The following is a 20,796-nucleotide window of genomic DNA, read 5'->3' as shown; positions in this document are numbered from 1 at the left end:
ATAATCTGATTATTATAGAGGTTACGAAAACATTCTGAGGAGTGGGCCACTTGGTCAGAAGGCACTTTTATAGCGGTCATCAGAAAGTTCTGGGGGAGCTCATAGTTATATTAGCGGTATTATAAAATTGGTCATGAAAACAACTATAGGAACATAATGAAACTTAGAAATGTTACTTGGGATGAACCCCCCCAACGCACCGGAACTAAGGCCCAACGAAAAGTACAGGTCTATTAAGCAAGCACTACGGAAGCATCCTAAGGAGGTCAAATCTGAAGAAGACATGAAGAAAAAGTGGGTTTCCGTACAGAAGAAGCTTCAGCGAAATGTTGCACAAAACTTTTTGAGTGGAGTTAAGCGTAAGGTGCGAGCATACGGTTATGGTATCGAAGTTGAATGAAATAAATATGCCAAAAGCTCACTAATGGGTTATATTTTATTAGCTGAAAGTTTGGTCGGTCAGTTATGTAATTTTTACCGCGTTTTTTTCCGTGATGCAATTTGATATGGGACACCCTTTAAGATATGTATATTTTTTTTATTACCTCATAAAGGATGGAAAGTAACTATACAATTGCTAATATAAATACATGTACTCTGCTTTTATATAATAGTGTTTCGATATTAAAAACCACAATATTGTAAGTTTTATAGAATTAGAATTTTTAGTTTGTTTATCAAGTTGAAACTGGAGCGCTCAAAGTAACTTTTCCGGACAACGTATGCGTATTGCATACCAGATTAATTGAAGCGGTATCGACATAGGATCATTGAAAAATGTCCTGATACTCCATTCCTTTTTTTCCATTAATGTGTTCGATCAGCGTGTTCAAGTCTTATAATGTTTTTTAACTATCAACAGCACACATAACACCGGAGTGTGCAACGGTTTCCGTGCCCGGCCAATAAGTCGACGCTCGTTTGATGTAGCATAAACGAATGTGCAGTGATGTAGCAAAGTTTTTGCCCTCTCTATGTTTCAGTTATCTGAGTATATTTATATAAGGGTGGCCAACTTTTTATTTTTTTCCGATTTTAATATCCAAAGCGAATACAGAAAAAGAACGCCAATGTACATTTTCGATTAAAAAATTTTACAATTAGAACAAAGATAGATAATTAGAATAATATAGAACAAAGATTGCAGACAAATTTTAATGAAAAAAAAACCAGATATTTCAATAAAAAAACAGGAACCAATTGCAAAGGCTTTAGATGAAACAGGCAAAAGTCAAAGTGTAGTTGTATTTAGATGCCGGTTAAGCTCTTAAATAAATTAGCTTTAGAGTATAATAGATAACATTAAGCATTTTCAAAAATATTATATTTTTAAAGACACTCATCAAACCAGTCAGAAATGAAATATTGTGTTTTGAAAAAATATTTTCTATTTATAGCGTGGTATTTCATGTGATCTTTCAAAAGCACTATTTTCAATAATGACTTCAAAGGAGGCGCATGGTAGTATACAAAACTGTTCAAAATACAATAAACCTTTATCAATTTAAAATGTTTTAACTAGGTAGATGGTCAATCAGAACACTTAAAAATTTTGTCAACCCTTCATCACAACAAAAAATTGTAGCGAATGCATTTTTACGCGCTACGCTATAGATGTCCACTTTACCCGGACTGCTGATATACTCTTCGATTAACTTCGTCCGCTACCCGTTGGCAGTTTACGTTGTGCTGCATAACAACCTGGGTGCATACTTTATAGGTCCTGCATGGAACGGTAGTTTTACTCTACCAGACTCTATCAGAAAACAATTTTCCATCTAAAATAAACGTCAGGTCCTACGGAGCGGTTAGGGAAAATTGTTTCCACTGCGTAGCTGGAATATGAAAACTGTAAATGACGACTTGTCTGGTGAAACGATATTTTTTATATTTCAGTTGACAGCGGTGGATGGAGCGCCAGATAGCCCCCAATACCAGAAGTTTCCTGATTCTCGTGGTTCGAACGGTGTATCTCAATGACGAATATGATGAAAACAATAAAAAAGAGAAAAGAATAAACTTGTGTGACTTATTTATTTGTTTTCATCCATCGCAGTTATAGTTAAATTAAATTTATTTAGTTATTTTTCTCTTTTTTAATATCTAAACTGCATTTTGTTTAATATTTTGTAAGTTCCATAATTTATTTATTTACAGAGAAATTCAATATATACATTATATTCAGTGATTACTATCTCTCAATACCGGCCACCGGGCCGTCTTCCGATGCCATCTAATGTCCCTTATCCACCTTTTTCTATTCCTTTTTTCTTTCTCCAGAACTCATCAGAACTGTTTCTGCTTTGTCTTTACTAAACATATCCGTTTAGTTGCTGGTAAAAGCAAAAGCTTCTGTAATCTATTCTCGCAATTCTGTTTCTTTGAAAAATTGTATCTCAAAAACTACAAATTTCACATCCATGAATTTTTATTTATATGCTACCGCTTTCCACAAAAAAATATGAAAAATTGTGGTATCCTGTCTATCACCATAATAACATGACAAAACGAATATTTTCAGTGATTTTCTTTCGCAAAGAACTTTGAGCCTCAATTCAATGTTTTTCCTGAAAAGCTCATTAAAATAGTAAAAGCCGTTGAAATTTCGAAAAAGTTAAATAAAAATTAAATATTATATTTAGGTCGGGTGTTTTTTATGGAATTCAATCTTTTCATGACACTCTACAGGGTAAGGAACCTTATAATAAGCGAAGGGTTGACTAAGTGATGAATATATCAGCATACCAATTTTCTTCAGCATACCAAACTTTAATTCTTCCTGTTATTACCACTGAAAATTACCACCACTGAAAATTACTATTATTAACTATTATCTGATGTTTTAAATAAAAAATTGATGCGCTGGAACTAATTTTAATCAGCCCGAGCGTATTTTAATCACCAAGATGCTTTCTTAAGCAGTCCAGAATTTTATTGAATTGTCCCAAAATGTTATAAACTTGTGCCCATGGCATCAATTGACGTGTGTTCACATTTCTACTACAATATGGTATGCTAAAATTGAGTGTTTGACTTTTAGAAATGTTGTAATTAGTGCACAAAGAAGCTAGGTTGCGATTCGCTTCAGCAACCGCAAAAATGTAAATTTATGAAAATAATTTTTATTTTATAAGTTGTGCTTTTGTTATTGCATTTAACTTGTAAAAACTTGCAATAATAACAATTCAGTTTCACAATACAAATATTGCGTACTACTGGCACTTGAAATATAACGTTAATTTTAGTGATCAAAATTAACGATATTTTCGATCAAGGGCGATATTTTTCGAACCAACACGATCCCGCGAACACAACGCATATTCGCAGTGAGTCAGGTAACACAGTAGTGTGTGTAAATTAGATTATGGATGTACACAAACACATACGCAATGCATTGCCACGCTAGCACACATCTTTTCCCACCAGTACATGTACACACAGCTTCAACTTTTGTCGGGAGGGGTGCGCTGTTGCTTCTGTTACTTGTCATTTGTATCGGCGCGAGGAAGAGACCCAAGCAACAATGGGAGTTTTATTGTACTCTTACGGCGGTCTTCTTGACCAATTTTGGTCTTAAATGCCATCATAAGAGTGTAATAAAACCCAAATTGTTACTTGGGGATGCAGGTCTTCTTGATGGAATGTTTTTGGTTCTCAGGTTATTTATTTTCAACTGATTAAAATAGGCGACCCCTGATTAATCCGTTCTTTACCCTATAATTTCAATGTTAGTTTCTGCGATTTTCAGCCTACCATACCTATCCAGATACCAGCCCCATCACGGAATTCGGTAGCGTGGCCCTAGTTAGGCAACCTATGTAAACTTACTTTGCTTCAAATAATCCAGGAAATTCTGGCTGAAACAGCCCCGAAACTTCGGTATCGTAACACTGCAAAGGCGAGAAGGTATAGAGGTTTCGTAGCTATGTCTGTCTGTCTGTCTTTCGGTAGGTATGTTCCTTATAGAATCGAAAACTACTGAACCGATCGGCGTTAAAATTTGCATGTCGGGGTTTTTGGGGCCGGGGAAGGTTCCAATGAAACACAAATTTCTGGATAACTAGAGAACTAATCAAGCAATTGGAACCAAATTTGGCATGTGGGTGTCTTTGAAAGCAAGAATTTTTTCTATGGTGAATTGAGACCCCTCCCCTCTTTAGAAAGGGGAATTATGACCCCTCTCCCCTGTAAGAGGGCCATGCAAATAAAATATAAATTTTCTCTTATCTCGAGAACTAATCAAGCAAATGGAACCAAATTTGGCATGTGGGGCTTTTAGGGGACAGAATTTTGTTCTATGGTGAATTACGACCCCTTCCCCTTTTAAGAGGGTGGGCTCCCATACAAATGAAATACAAATTCGGGGTCAGTCCCGATGTAGTGGTTAGCATTCACGCCTCTCACGCCGAGAACCCTGGTTCAAATCCCTACCCCGCAGAAGTCATGAATGACCTTAAGCTGTTAAAGTGACTATAATCTAACAAAAAAAATACAAATTTCCTCATAACTCGAGAACTAATCTAGCAAATGGAACCAAATTTGGTGGTTTTCGAAGGCAAGAATTTTTTTTTGATGAATTAGGACCCCTCCCCGGTTTAGGAGGGGGGCTCCTATACAAATGACATACAAATTTGTTGTTGGGGAGTAGTTTTCTACTTTACTGTGAGCAAAAATTGCAAATTTGAATATTGAACTACCCATCCCAGATAACCAATAAGCATTAACATAAGCGGCAAATCAGTATATCTGGCATTTTATACTGCATTTAAGTAGCATTTAAAGTGGCTTCAATGCTTATTGGCTTGCATTTGAATAGCATTGGTGATGCTTATTGGTTACCTGGGATGCTTTCATAATTACGTAACTGCCATAATGAATCATCTAAGGTTGAGCTCCTCAGAAACTTGCAAAACTCAAGATTGTGACGAAGATCATCCGAGATTCATGATTTATGTACAACACAGTTTAATTTGCGGCAATACGAATTTGTCGGGTCAGCTAGTAGACAAATAAAATAAAAAAAAACTTGAACGCTGCTCACGGAGGACATATGCGCCCTTGCCGTATTCGAGCGGCGATATTTGGAGGAGTACATCTGTAAGCGGAGAGTGGCGGAGGCGTATGAAACACGAGCTACAGGCACTGACTGGAGAGATTGGGCCGGACACCTCGTAAGGATGCCGGACAATTCTCTTCAACAACCCCACCGGCACCAGGAATAGGGTGTGGGAGGGGGCTCAGAACGTCGACCAGGTCGAAAGTGATTTGTTGAAGTGACTAGCCCAAAATCGAGTTAAATGAAGACGACTGTTTGAAACAGCTTGAGCCACGCTGGCTCTATGCTGCTGACGACGAAATAGAATATTGCGAAATGTAGGGTACCGGCACCAGTTTTCGCCACCCTAGTGGATCACAGGTGTTTTATTGCTAGTTGGCGTACGATAATTGCCATAACATATTCATAGATTTAAACAAAACTATATACTTAACCAATAAAATACGGTTCCAAAACCTTGATAATTGTACAACTTAAGTTATCATTATTTTCAGTTTGTGTTCTCAGATCGGGGTGATTTTTTCTGCTGTACAGCTATGGATGAGAAACAATAATTGTTGGAAAACCAATATATGTATTTTCTGGTTACAGTAGAAAACTTAAAGATTTTTCCTATCGTTGATTTATTAATTTAAGCGATTGTGTATAAATAAACCTTAAATTATTGCTTATTTTACTAGATTTTTAGAAAATTCTAGCTGGCGAAAACTGGTTCCCATTTTATGCAGATGATTCAGTTTTCGCCATTGGCGAATTTCAATAGAGCGCTCTGAGCGCAGCACTGGCACCAGTTTTCGCCATGTTTTCTTGATTGGGAATATTCCATTTTTTTTGTTTAGATTATAGTCATTTTAACCAATTTTGGGTCATTCGTGACTTCTGCGGGGTTGGGATTTGAACCCAGGTCCTCGGCGTAAGAGGCGTGAATGCTAACCACTACGCCGGGACTGACCCCAGTCCGTCGTCATTTCTACGTATCTCGTAAAAACGCTATGTGACTTAGACTATCTGGACGATAAGAAAAATAATGTTAATATGAATATTAAAAAATAAAAATAATAATATGAGCATTCATTTGAAAATTCGAGAAGACCTGGAGGTACCACACCGATTTAACAAGCCAATCGTTATCTTTTTTTATCGTTATTTGTTTGAATCTCGAATGAGCGATACTGTAAGGGACAATATGATCCTAACAGTAACACCGAAATTGTCCTGGACTCTAACAATTTGCTTTGCTTAATTTATTTGAATAATTCAAGTTAAGTTTTCTCAAGAACCTGCGCTCTTGATTACAAAGATTAGATATAATGTATTTTAAATGTGGGCAATTTATTATTGATATGACAACTCAGATTTTACCAGCACATGTAAGATAATTAGAATTAAATGGATCAGAAAACATTTTTCATTTACGTTTGTAAAGCAGCGCTACTATCATCTGCGGAAAGTCTAATAGATTTTTGCGACTGCGATTCAAAAGCAACGTCCATTTATTATTTCCTGTTTTCTACCATGTTCATAAAATGTGGCGTTTTCATCCATAGAATCTGTTCTATAGATTGTTGCTAGTAATTACTGCATCAAGTAAATTGGAATGCAACACTATTTTTTGAAATTCTGCAATTTATTATATTCATAGCGTACCATCATATTCACAAACATGAAAACCATCCGTTTTAGAAAGGTAGTTCAGTGAAGCTGTCAATTCTTTTAAAACTGACAAAATTTATTATCAAGTGAATGTTAAATAATTGTTAGCCAATAGAGTTTATACATTAAAATTTGAAAGTTTCATTTACCCATGAGCGTACCGGCTTTCGCCGAATGTACGTTGGTAATTGCCCCAGGCAGTGTCTGTTGCCCTTGATTAATGCACATCCGCTACTCTTCACTTTCAACTTGTACTCCGCCAAATGTCACCCGCTAAGTAGCGTAAGTCTTCCGTGAGCATAGTCTACCGGTCTAATGCCGGGGTTTGAACATTGTCAGGTACGTACGGCAGCGTATGCCCCTTAATTGCAGCGTTTTGCAAAGGGCAAAGTAGGCGCGATATCCTGCTTGAATACGGCGCTGGATCTCTCGATATTCTCTGGTTCTTCCTAAATATTTAAATGATATCGGAAATTATTTAAAAAAACTGATTTACGTTTTTAGGTATGAAAATTCATTTGAATTTATATTTTTTGAACTGGAACAGATGATTAGTCGGAGTCGACTGATGAAAAGTAAGATCAAATAACTGGTCGCAGTGGAGAATGTATCCATTAAAAAAATAGCATCATGTAGGTCGCGAACTTTAAGGTTTTACGGATATCAAAACCATAAAATTTGACACCCATATTGATATGATTTCGAATATATCCTAAAATGAGCACTTCCGCCGGGGTATTCTGAATCTGCTTCAAAGTTGCCATAGAAAGCCGTGAACCTGGAAAAGCTTTCAGTGTTAATAAATTATAAAATCTTGAAGTTTGACACCCATGCTGATACGATTTCGGTCATGTGCCAAATAAGAGATAGACGCTACTGATACTGATTTCAAGTAAATTGCCATATCTCGATTATTTCTCAACGGATTTCCATTTTCTTTTCTTCATTCAACTGAAAATTGATTCAAGTTTTTGAAAAATACATAAATATAAATGAATTTCCAGACTAAAACATGCCACAAACGATGCTTCTAGGGGTGGCGAAAACTGGATCTTGGGGGGTCGGAAACTGGTACTTGAACAGGCATCACAAATTTTACATTTATAACTATATTTTTTAACATTTAGTCTTAATTTTTATCCCAAAACATAGGAAAAATGTTTCTGCTTACTGTATGCTTGAAACTGCTCCTCTATATGCAACTATATGGCAGTAAATCTCGATTTTCCAATTTTACGCCGATAAAAGTGGCGAAAACTGGTGTCGTTACCCTATTTGTCATAATACACAAAAAAAGTCTTCACCAAAATCGCATTCGACCCACACAGTGCAGATTTAATTGAACGCAATCACCCGAAAGGTTTAACAGGCTCAATTTTGACATCGCCTTCTGTATGTACACTCAAAATAATCCACACGTCCTTTCCACGTGAAAAATCACGTAAATTTCTCTACAGGGAGTTACATGACTCAGCTGATTGTTATTGGAAAAAATAATAACATCTATCTGATTTTCACGTTTTTTTTTTTTTTTTTTTTTCCTTTATTTTGGGTACATTTTCCACTGCGACCAGTTATTTGATCTATTGTGGCAGGCCCCAGTTTATTGTACGCCACATCAGGGTGTCGTATCACTATTAGTATGAGTGATTTCCACTTGCTGATCGACGGCATTGTCCCAATAAGGTATTATACAACGAATAAAGTTTATTGCCTTATTGGGAGAATTCATCCATACATCCGAGGGTTGTATTAAAGTCATGTCAAAGAAAGTTTTTCTTTTATGAAGTAGTGCCACGCAATAACATAGTAGATGTTCCGCATTTTCACTTTCTAGGTTACAGAAGCGACACGTGTCATCTTCTAATTTTCCCAGTTGTTTTAAGTGATATTTACTTGCGCAGTGGCCTGTTACGAGGCCACAGTAAGTACGTAAGTCCTTTTTAGACAGGCTAACAAGTTTCTGGGTTATTGTTTTATTAGGAGATATAAATTTCTTTGATTGTCGAGCTGTCAGATTTTTTTTCCAGACATCGTCAATCATTGATTTTTCCCAGTTTTTTAATTCCATTTTAATAGTACATTCTGAGACCCCACAGAATGGTTCTGGTCCAATGAAAGGTTTAATCGATCCAGCTTTTGCCAACTGATCCGCTTTTTCATTGCCTTCAATTCCGCAGTGCCCAGGGACCCAAAAAAGATTTATTGTGCTTTTTCTAGCCACCTGCTGCAGCAATTGAATGCATTCCCAAACCAGTTTAGACGAACACGAAACTGACTTCAGTGCTTTTAAAGCAGCCTGGCTGTCAGAAAATATACATATATTTGCATTTCTATAATTTCGTCGCAGACAAACTGTAGCACATTCAATAATTGCCTGTATTTCTGCTTGAAAAACAGTCGGCCATTGGCCCATGGATATTGATATGTCGACTCCGGGGCCCGTTACGCCAGTTCCAACTTTGTTGTTTAGTTTAGAACCGTCAGTGTAGAAGATTATCGATCCTGGTTGAATATTGGGCCCACCTGATTCCCACTCCGTGCGACTTGTTTCTGTTACATGGAATAGTCGTTCAAAGTTATATTGTCTATCCATCCAGTCCTCATGCGTTAATATGGGATTAATTTTAAAATCCTTTAAGATACTGAGATGGCCCCTAAGGTCTCCATCAAAGAGCTTTTTTGTTCTCCTCAACCTTAGTGCATTTTTCTCAGCTTCTAGTTGAACAAATAAGTGCAGTGGAAGCAAACTTAAAATAGAGTCTAACGCTTTTGATGGCGTACTGCTAGTTGCTCCGGTTATGGAGATTGTAGCTAATCTTTGCAACTTCTCTAGTTTCTTTTGAGCATTTTTAATCTTTGTTTTCGGCCACCAAACTAAGGCCGCATATGTTATCCTGGGTCTTACTATTGCTGTGTAGATCCAATGAATCATTTTAGGTTTCAGTCCCCATTTATTTCCGAAAGTTTTTCTACTTATCCATAAGGCATTCATAGCCTTATTTAACACTTGATCCAAGTGTAAATTCCAGTTTAATTTGCTATCAAGAATCACTCCTAGATATTTTACTTTGGGAGAAATATTTAGTTTTGTTCCTTCTAAGTACAAGTCAGGTGATTTTCACGTTAACGCATTAGTATGCGTGTGAACTACCTGAAAATCACGTAAATAGTACAGGAAAAGCTGGATGGAAAATATTCACATAACTTTTCCTATGATTTCGACGTAAAATTTATTTTGAGTGTAGGTGAAGGACAGGCCTACAGGCTTGTGCGGAGATATCCTATCGCTCACTTCAGCATGGTTTTGGCAGATTTCACTGATTGCTATTTTTGTCATCGTATTTATAAGAATGTGTCTTTATCCTTCGGCGAATTGCTGTCGAAAATGTGATTTTTTTTCTCGAATGGGTTATTGTTTGTTACATGTTAGATGTAATGTGAATTAAAAATATTTTTAATTTACACAATATTAAAGGATATGTGCCATTTGCATCGCTAAATAAAATTACGTTAGCCTAAGACGTTGTAAACCTCTGTGAACTTAAACCGGATTTCCAATATGCAAGGTAAAAAGCGACAAACAAATCTCTCGGAAATGAAAACAACAACAAAACTTCTTGCGGCAACGACAGAATCTATTCGATTTCGGAACCTGCGCCATTCTGACCTCTATTCATTATTACGCATATTTAATTCACCGCATTCATGCTCAACCCGGTCATTAGGGTGAAGCACTAAAGCCACCTTACAATGTAAATTCATTTAAAAGAGCGTATCTTGGCATAATTTCCCCGTGGCTGTGGCGGTACTCTGTGCGCAATTTATTGCTTTCGTAAATGGAAAATGTACGACTTTTACCGTGCCCGCTTGCTGATTCCGCGGGGAAAGGTTTCGCCAGTATGCACTCCGGAGTGTGTATCAGGGTGAATCAAGTTTTGGAGCGTTCACATGATAGGTTCAAATGATTTTAGTATAGGGTGATATTTTGCCATGCCGATAAATTTTTTATGCCCGAATAAATTTTACAAATATTGTTTGTAATGCGTCTTTATGAAAGAAAATCTTGATGAATCAAGGTTTGGAATTCGATGAAATCATGACTGAACCGACATATCAGGCAACACAAAAGCATGGAAAATAATTCATGATATTGTGTTGTCTTCCTACCACTTGAAAATCGTGATATCATGATTATTATTCATGGTGCATTTTGATAAAAAATGCTCTAAGATCCGGAAATCTTTGGTTCCATTTCCTCATTATAGAGATTAAATTTCTTTCCTTGTAACTGGATTAACCGAAACACTGGTCTTAATGACGTGCTGTAATAGTTTTTTTTTATCGTTGTTGGTGTTGTGTATAAAAATAAACTTCGAAAATCTCTGACACCCTAATGCGCATGTTTGTGTGAATGCAGAATGGACTTCCGCAAAAGGCGACGCAATCAAAAGAGCCCTCATTCGCACCAGCCAAGTGGATTCTGCAACGTTACGCCTGATGTAGATGGGCGGCGGAGGAGGAGAGGATCAAAAATAAATGAATGTAAGAAAATATAAAAGCACAAATGGATGCTGCATCGAGTCAAATTAAATTTAATTAGAGCTACAAAGATACCTGAAATGCACTCGGTGGGCACTGTTTGACCTCCTCGCTTTGCAGCAGTAAACGAATAAGCTATTTTATTTTCCAGGACTGCCGCTGTAGAGCAGATTATGCGGCCCGGAGTGGTGCCCAGGTAATAGCGAATGCAGTTGCTGAAAATCAAGAAAAACGCATAGAGGTACCTACTACATTTGTACGAATTATGCTAAAGCACCGCATTGCCTATAGTGAAGTTTAGCTTGTGTACTTCGAATCGAGTTCATAAGGCTGGTAACCGATGCAATCAGCGATGTGGATAAATTTAGCCGGGAGAATTGCTAAAAATGGTTCAAGATGGATAATTTAAAAGGATTGCTGTTAAGTGGACAGATTATGCAATATTTTTTAACATACAGTTTTAGCAGCTCTACTTTATATATATTTATTTTATCATTAAATGTCATTGTAGAAGCCTTATAGTCTTCAATATGTGTTTTCCTGGAAATAGGTTAGATTTAACTACGATTCGATTAAAACTACTCAAAATGCCTTGAAAGTGTGCAGATTCTGAGTAGTTTTTCAACCAAAAAACTAGTAGGAAGCATACAAAAACAGTTATGTTATTTGTTACAGTGAATAATTTAATTATTGTCAGCAAATCGCTGAAATTGGTTAAATTTGCTATCCAAAATCTGAGTTTGTACACTTTAAGGGCATTATGAGTAGTTTTAGCAACGAGTGTTAGTCTAACGTCTCTTTTTCTTCATCGGTAGAATAGCATTTTGGCTAACTTTATTATTGGTCAAGCATGGTAATCAATCAGGGATTGTACTCCCCAGTACCGTTCATTTGATTCCTTTTGCAGTTGGTTCGATCAATGACTTCGAGCAACTACAGAACGTGGGTTTAAGCTAAGCTTTAAGGGCTTTCTGAGTAGTTTTATTAAAACTGTTTCAACGAAGTTTAAACACATTTAAAAGTGTACGTTAATATCCGCAATTAAAGATAGAACTAACAAAAGGGCGAATGTCGCAAACGTAACCAAACCGGGTGAGAGTTGATTTTCCGATGCTGATACAGCAAATAACCACTCTTACCCGTTGTGTTTACATTTACTACAATCGTCATATTGTTAATTCTCTCTAGAATTGTCTATTATCTAATAACAGGTAAATTAAAGCTGTGCGGGTCGCCAAAATACCAGCTAATTTGATTGAAAATTACGGACTAACACCATGAAGATTTTCTAATTATATTGTCCCAGTCTGGACACCAGAAACGTTGAAATTAGATATAAAATTCGTCCTAACATTAGATTGGTATTTATATTTAAATTGAACTTAGGTTCGGATTTGAACTTGCACTTTGAATTGGACTTGAAATTGGATGTGCAATTGGACTTAAATTGGGCCAATTTGGACTGGAATCCTGGCCTCAAACTTAACTGAACATTAAACTTTGAATTGAACTCAAAATTGAACTAGAAATTAGACTTCGAATACGAATTGAAATCAGACATGAAATAGATCTTGAAATGGGACATAATATTGGATATGAGTACTTAAATTGGATTTGAAATCGCACTTGAAATTGATCTTAAAGTCGGAATTGATACTGGGCTTGAAAATAGACAAGAAATTTTACTTGTGATTAAATTTAATATTGAACTAAAAATTGATTTTTATTTGCAGCTGGACTTGAAAATTGAGCTTGAAATCGGAAATAAGCGAAACTGGACTGAATATTGAACTTAACGTTTTATTTGAACACAGTTTTACTTAAAATTGGACTTGAATGCGGACGTGAAATAGAACTTGATAATGAACTTCGATTAGAGTTTGGTGCTGAAATTTGACTTCCATTAAACTTGATAATAAACTAAAAGTGGACTTGAATAAGGGCTTAAAATTGAGCATGAAATTGAAATTAATCTAGACTTAAATTTGGACTTAAGATTTAAGTTCACATTGGATATAAAATTAAACTTTACAATAGCATAAAATTTAACTTGAAATTGAACTAAAAATTACCCTCTGATATGAAATTATAAATCAATTTTCATTCACTAACTGAAAATTCATTTGGCTTTCAATTCCAGCCTAAACAAACTGCCAAATGTGCAGGCAGAGGCGCTTCTAGCATACTGAATAAAAATCCATACTAAATTAGGGGGCATAGTACTTTTTACACCATATTTTTTGCCTTATTTCAAATATTTTTTTCTCGATAACGCGAAAAGCGAATCGATTCGGGTTTTTTGCATTCTAAACATTGCACTTTAAACTAATATTTACAATTTTGTTTGCATATGTGAACTTCTTCCCCTCTCCCCTACGGCTCCTTGAACATGATCATTCGAAAAAACATGATTTGCGGTACCATGGATTGGAGCTGGTGGGCTTATCCGAATTGAAAAATTCCAAAACGACATGAAAGTAAATTAAATTATCTCGTGTTTGACCCATCCTTTTTTTAAAATTCGAACGCATAACAAAATGGCGGACATTCAAACATAAAAGTAAGGTTTTTAGTCGAAAAAATGGACTTTAAACATTTCTAAAAAATACAAAAATTGTAATATCAAAAAAAGGATGGGTCAAACACTAGATAATTTGGTTGACTTTGAAACAAAAAAAGAATCATGAGAATTGCTTGAGTCGTTCTTGAGATATTTATGGTACCGACTTTCAAAACCTGGTTTCGAGAAAAACGACGTTGAAGTTTTAATACGCTGTGTAATCGCTCCAGACATGCGCAATACAAATAGCTGTAACTTTGTCAATTTTTGGAATTCATCGAAATGACTTGAAACACATATGGTCAAAATGTTAATCTTTCGAAATAATCAATAAAAAATATTTCGATTTTTTTTAAATTGAAAAAGTACTATGCCCCCTTAATTATATTGCCGGTATGTTGACAGCACTTGAAAAACACCAACACTTAAACCACACTCTTAAACCCGTAAATTGATTGAATTTAGCTAAAACTTGGTTAAAACTAGAGTTTGTACACTTTAAGGACATTTTGAGTAGTTTCAACGTAGCTTTAGCTAAATCCGACCTATTTACGGGTAGAATCATTTACGAGTGCATCTAAAGTGCATTGTCTGCTGTTGAGGTACAGCAATAGGTCCTTGGATGGTACTGTTTGCTCATCGCAATTTCTTAGCTTTCTTCAAATTCTTCCAAATTCTAGCTATATAAGGGAATCAGCACTGGGGGTTAATAAGAGGGGGGGGGGGCGTGTTCGTAACAGGGGGGGGAGGCCATAACTCCGAAATGCCTGGACGGTTCTTCACCAAACTTGGCATACATGTTCCTTGATACAAGGGAATCAGTACCAAGGGGGTTGACAAAAGGGAGGGTGGGTTCATAACAGGTGGGAGGCCCTAACTTCGAAACGCCTGGATGGTTCTTCATCAGACTTAGCGAAACAAGGGGCTAAGTAAAAGGGGATATGTTTCTCTTGCATTTAAACCGATTGCAGTTGTGCAAATAACTTTGAGTAAAGAAGGGGTTCCACCAAAGAGGAATATATGGTAAAAAAGACCTTTGTTTAGTTTCCATTATAGTGATTTTCATAGAGCAATCCAATGTATAATTAGCTACGTGACAGAAGAGGGAGCTGAATGGGAAAGAATCGACAAGTATGGGGACGAAGAAGGTGTGTGACGAATTTTTGCAGTAAATTTCAAATAACAATTTCTCATGCTTGTGGAACAATATTCAGATATTTCTAGCAGCACTGAATAGCTTATTCTGTTGAGTGTCAGATGTAAACAAACAGTGTTGAGTAAACTGAAAGATGCCGAAACAAGAAAATAATCGGTCAGCCGTCGTCGTGTTATTGCGCGTCGGAGCAAGCGAAAAGGTGTTTGTTCGGTCGGTAAAAGTATCGGAAAGAACAATGAACTATATAAAGAAGGCTTGGGAAAGTGATAAGCTATCTTACACACCTACCCGGAAGGCATACAAGTGCCGTTCTATCACCGCTGAACGGAACCGGGTCAAAAAAAGTGGGAAGAATGATTGAAAAGAATCCATCGAGGTCAATGAGGCCCATGACTCGGGAAATCGGGTGTTCGGACTCCTCAATCCGGCGAGAAATGACCAAAAACATTGGTTATAAGTCGTATGCGCTACGCAGAGGTCAATTTATGAATGCTCCGACCAAGTCACGGTGATTGGAGAAAGCTAAAAAACTTCTGAGTCGGTTGAAGCATCATCATCATCATAATGGTTCTTTCATCCTTTTCTCTGACGAAAAAAACTTGAATCAGGATCAAAAAGTGACGGCGAAATCTGCATATTTCATATCTAGAAATACCTGTTTTGTATACATTAATTTCAATTCTTTGGAGTACAATCGTCGCGGAAATAGCGTGGGCTTTTAGCTACTTTTTTGTGCATTTCTACAAATCTACCCTACATTGCAAAATGGTCATATTCAACGGGAAAAGTCATTGAATTTTGAGAGGGCCGTGCCGAACTTTGGTCTAGTTGGCGTGAAATACGTCATTGTGCCAAAACCATGAAAGTTATGGTCCAAGGCAAAAGTAACGCACCCTCTCCATTGTCCCCTTCCCTTTTTGCCACCACCTTTTGTCAACCTCTCTGCGTGGATTCTGTCATGCAAAGAAGATGTGTGCCAAGTTTGATAAAAAAACCATCCAGGCGTTCCAGGGGTATGGCGAAACATGTAATCATACTTACATCCCTCATCTCCCCCTGTTGGCCCCCTCTTCTATCACACATCTCATTATGCATCTGTTTACTCTCCGAACTCTAGAACCTAATCCTCTTAAATGGACTCCTTCCCTTCCCGGCCCCTCGCCCTCCTAGCCACTTGTACAACTGCTATCGATTCAAAGGCAAGAGAGACATGGCTTCTTTACTTGTTTGATATCCTTCTCCCTTTGTTAGAGATACCCCTTTGTCAACACCCCAGTGCTGATTCCCTTATGTCAAGGAACATATATATCCGCCAGTTTGGCGGAGAACGGTCAAGCTGTCCAGGAGTTATGGCAGAACATATACACAATTTAGTTGTTTTACTGATTTTGTTCTACGTATTTTTATTGCATATCGATGTAAAAGACACTATGTTTTTGTGCCACTATGAGTAAGAGTATGAAACTTACTCAAGGTGGTTTTTACCAGTTGAAGCAAATTTCATTAAGACGTAAAGTCGCAAGAACTACTCAAATAAATAATAATAATAATTCAGATTTGGATGATTAATTCAAGAAACTGATAAGTTATTTTGCATTTAAAGTGTTTTCATTTTATATTTCTTTATTTTATTTTATTTTTCAGGGATTTCCCGAAGTGTTTCACAGCCGGGGAGACTTTTTTTTTGTCAAAAAATACTCTGACTCCCAATTTCGCTATAACTTTATTTGTTTCATGCGAAAAATATATGCGGCCTTCAGCAAAAAGATAAGTAAGTCTTCAATCTTTCAAATGCTTTAAAAGAATCGAAATTGGATAATCCGATCAAAAGCTATAAGCCACAAACAAAACCTTGAAACAGGGGACATTCCCCTATTTATTTTATTAAGGGGACATAAACGACTAAAATTTTTGAAAAAATCATTAGTTTTTTATTTTAAATTTCGATTATACAATCTTTTCCGCTTATCGTGATTTTGTAATTTGTAATAATCCAACCACGGGAAGTGGACAAAAAACGACTTTTACAATTTTGAGCTTTGTACAGAAATCACAGCTTGAGAAAAAAGAAACAGAAAAAAAGAGAACAGATGGTTCATTACAAAATTAGTATCAAAATAAGCGGAAAAGACTGTAGAAACGAAATATGAAATAATAATAAAAAACATGATTTGTTCAAAATTTTTAGTCGCAACTAGTTTTCACAAATTGCAAAATTTTGGTGACGAAATGATTTTATCCACCTGTCATACTAGTATGCACGATAAAATTTAATACGCGTATGCTGCTCAACTATGGAGGCTGTTGAAAATTTATTATTTATTCTATGCGATATTTTATTATTAGCTGTTACTAGAAATATCTGTTTCTCTGCAGTTAAAACTAGTACACCAAGCGTCTCCATCAGGTACGAAGCACCAGTAATAGTGAGACTAAGCCCCAGACACATTCCAGCGTAACGCGACACTGCGAGGAGCCGACTTTCATTGATATTTTGCTCCCGCTAGCAAAAATTACTAAGTTATTAAATAGGTGTTAAATTATGCTTATAAAGCAATAAAGCAAGTCAGCAGTAAAGTTGAGTTCCCTTAAAGAAAACCAAATCACGGTACTACTCATATTTTTGGAAGTAAAGATATTATTAAAAAGCAAAAAAACATCAATAATGGCTATAGTGTAATTTAAATAAATTATAGCTTTGCATTTCAATATAACGAGGGTAACTCTGTGAATAAAACCAAACCTTCAAATGTGCGGTATTTTTCTTGTGATTTTCAGGTTTATTTATGGAACATATCAGTCAGAAAGGTACTAACATGTTGCTTTATCGTTTATAGTCCACTGCTTGGTCTGTTAGGATCATGCTGCAACAAAGCACTAAACATTCAGTCTTTTGATCACATTCTTTTCATGCACACCGTACCTTTGTCACCTACCTATTGTTGCAAAAAGCGTCAGCAACAGAGCCAGTCGTAAATCCAACATGTTTGACAGGATCATTCTATTTTCTACTATTCTGTTGCTTTTTCCACTCACTCTTCGATAACTACACAGGTTTCTTTTCGACGGAGGGGGAACCGACACGAGGCGTAAGATTTGCTGTTTTTCTTGCGCTTTCCTCGTTTTTTACCCCTCTACAGACGAACACGAATGTAAATGAAAAAATGCCCGAGGCATAGCATAAAGCATCACCTTTTTCTTCTACCGGGCTGCTTCCCGACTGGTGCTCCACCCACCACACTTCAGCTTCACACAATTTACAGGCACTCGAAGAACGTTCGCTGGAGAGAGGCGGGCAAACTTTACCTAAACAGCAGGTTTATTTATTTCCATTTCGAAAACAATTGCCCCAGGGGATTACGAATTCGCTTCCGAATGCATTAATTCACTTTATTTCTTATTTGCCATAGTTCATTCATTCCTGTTGCTGATATCTTGACTGAAGATATCACAAATAAACTCACTTTTGGTTCCGCACTTTGCACTCGCAAATTTTTTATAAGACCGAATCTTCTGGTTCAAAGTTTCTGAGTGTGGCAGTCCCATAGCAGGTGTAATGGAGCGATCCTCTTACGTTGATCTTCATATATTCATCCCAATATGCCAAGTGAAGTGCTTTCTGCTGTCCTTAATATTTTATCCTGCCAGCCTAAAGCAGTACCGGAATTGATTTCGGCATATGTTGATTTCCATTTCAGGATAGAAATTTATTGCTCAATTTAATAGTTTGAAAGATGCTGGGACTAGTCGCAAGCAACTTTCGTTGATGGATCTTGCTAATAGAATATAGTACAGCCTTTTTTGATTGAAATAATTTTCGTATTTTGGCTTTCGTTTGAACGAAATTAAAACTAAAGATTGGAAGTGAAAACTATCACTAAGAATATACGTAAGAGTGCGAAATTAGGGTGAAATACTTCAACCAAGGGTGTATAAATAATAAAACATCTAAGCGTTAAGGGTCCAAATAAGTGATTAGTTTTAAATAAACTGTTTTTCTTAGAAAAAAAGTTTTTTTATTTGTTCTCTTTAAGAAAATGGACATAAAAGTTCTGGTTCATTAATAAAGACGAAAAATCGCCACTAGGGCTAGAATAATTTAGAAAACATGTGACGAAGAACATACAATGTTAACTGCATCATTCATGCATAATTAGAAAAAATCTTATCTCCCATTGAATAAAAACCCATAATGGCTGGATAAGTTACGTTTAATTAAATTAAATTTAGTTAAACTATATTGGCGATGAAACTATTGATTCGATATTTATTAGCAATTACATTTGTTTACTAATTTTATTGATTAAATCGAATTTTTGTATGATATAAGATACGGTACTAGTTCTTCAGCTTACTTATATTTTGGGTCTACGCTCTGTTTTCCATATCCTGAGAGGAAAACTATTAGGTACTATTAATTCTTCAGAAGAATGTTACACGAAGATAAATGACACCCAATATTTTTACTGAAGCATGCTGAAAATACCATTCCATGCCATACTTGTGACTTTCCAATTAAATACTCTCCACAATTTGTTTTTATTTTTTTGAACAATTGATTTCAAATCGAAGCATTCGTAAATGTTCATTACAGTTAAGAATTATCTTTAAAGCGCTTACGAATAAAAATCAAGTTCTAAAAAGCTGCCTATTTTCAATTAGAGTGGCAATTTAATAGATAGAAATCGGTAGTATTATTAAAATATTGCATTTGATTGTACTTAAAGAGGACAACAAGACTGGAAAATTAGGAAAAAAGAGGTTTCAATAAAGCACATGTAACTGTTGTACCAAAGCAAGGCATTGTTTTTGCCAGTAAATCAACCAACTTTAACGAACACGACCAAACTTCATGAAACGTTCACATACATTCATCCAACTGTAACTAAATTTTCTCCAGCAACTATCCCGGATGAGTTTAATCATTCTTCGGTATCATTTCCAGAAAAGTATTTTATCCTAAGAAAACATAGTTGGATGCACTTTCAACCCATCTTTCCAGCCAACTATTCCAACCAACATATTTTGTTCCTTGGGGAGAACGAAAGTCTTTCATCACAATAAAACGAATCTAACACACTACATGGATCGGCAATTTTCTTGGCCGGAAGACATCATCCTGTCTGGACTGGTCGGTTTCTCTGCTAATCCTTCTTCACATCCCAATTTGTGCCAAGCTTGGTTTCGAAAATAAATTTCAGGTCAGCTGGAGAAACTTTAGTATCGTAAGCTAGCATAAACAATATCTATCACTACGAACACTTTTCTGTTTTCAAACACTCAACACTGCACCCTGGTTTTTATGCGTGAATTTATCCAGAAAGCAAAACATATCCATATTCTCTTACAATCAACCGAACTAGCTATCTGTCAACCTAGTTTGCTGGTAATCCATATCGCGCGAATTTTCTCTGCCGGAAGGATGCTGTCGCGGTGACTCGCAACCAACGACTGAAGTTTCACTTGGAGGCATCGCAAACAGGTTGACTCCATGTACTCGGATGAACTCCCGTCAGGAAGAACCGTCTGCGGTCGGAATATAGTCGGGTACGAACTGTCACGTGGTTCAATGTCAACAGGCAGCAACTAAGCATCGTTCGGCTCAACACGTGGTCATTCGGTTTATGTTTACAGTTCCAACAGGTTGATTCGGTAGCAGGTAATTGTATTCATGCTGGATGCCATGCGCAGCATCTGGTGAATTCGAAAATAGGAGCGGGATTCTGAGTGAACATATTTCACTAGTTGCAGCTTACAGTCTTGATGAATCAGAGCAACGTCTGTGCATCGGTTAACTAAAATTTAAAATTTCTTTAATGAACCATTCTT

General features: G+C 36.5%; 1 protein-coding gene across 1 annotated transcript in view; it reads right to left on the bottom strand.

Moving 5' to 3' along the window:
* Positions 1 to 17,967, bottom strand: part of LOC128740321 (uncharacterized) — a 37,246-nt gene extending 19,279 nt beyond the window's left edge. Inside the window, exon 1 of the mRNA XM_053835859.1 lies at positions 17,904 to 17,967. Within this exon, the coding sequence (XP_053691834.1) occupies positions 17,904 to 17,967 (64 nt within the window). The remainder of the gene's footprint in view (positions 1 to 17,903) is intronic.
* Positions 17,968 to 20,796: the final 2,829 nt, after the last annotated feature.

The sequence above is a fragment of the Sabethes cyaneus genome, chromosome 3, assembly GCF_943734655.1.
Source record: "Sabethes cyaneus chromosome 3, idSabCyanKW18_F2, whole genome shotgun sequence".
Classification (NCBI taxonomy): domain Eukaryota; kingdom Metazoa; phylum Arthropoda; class Insecta; order Diptera; family Culicidae; genus Sabethes; species Sabethes cyaneus.
Note: the sequence above shows the minus strand (reverse complement) of the source record. Positions and strands in the feature narration are given on the sequence as shown.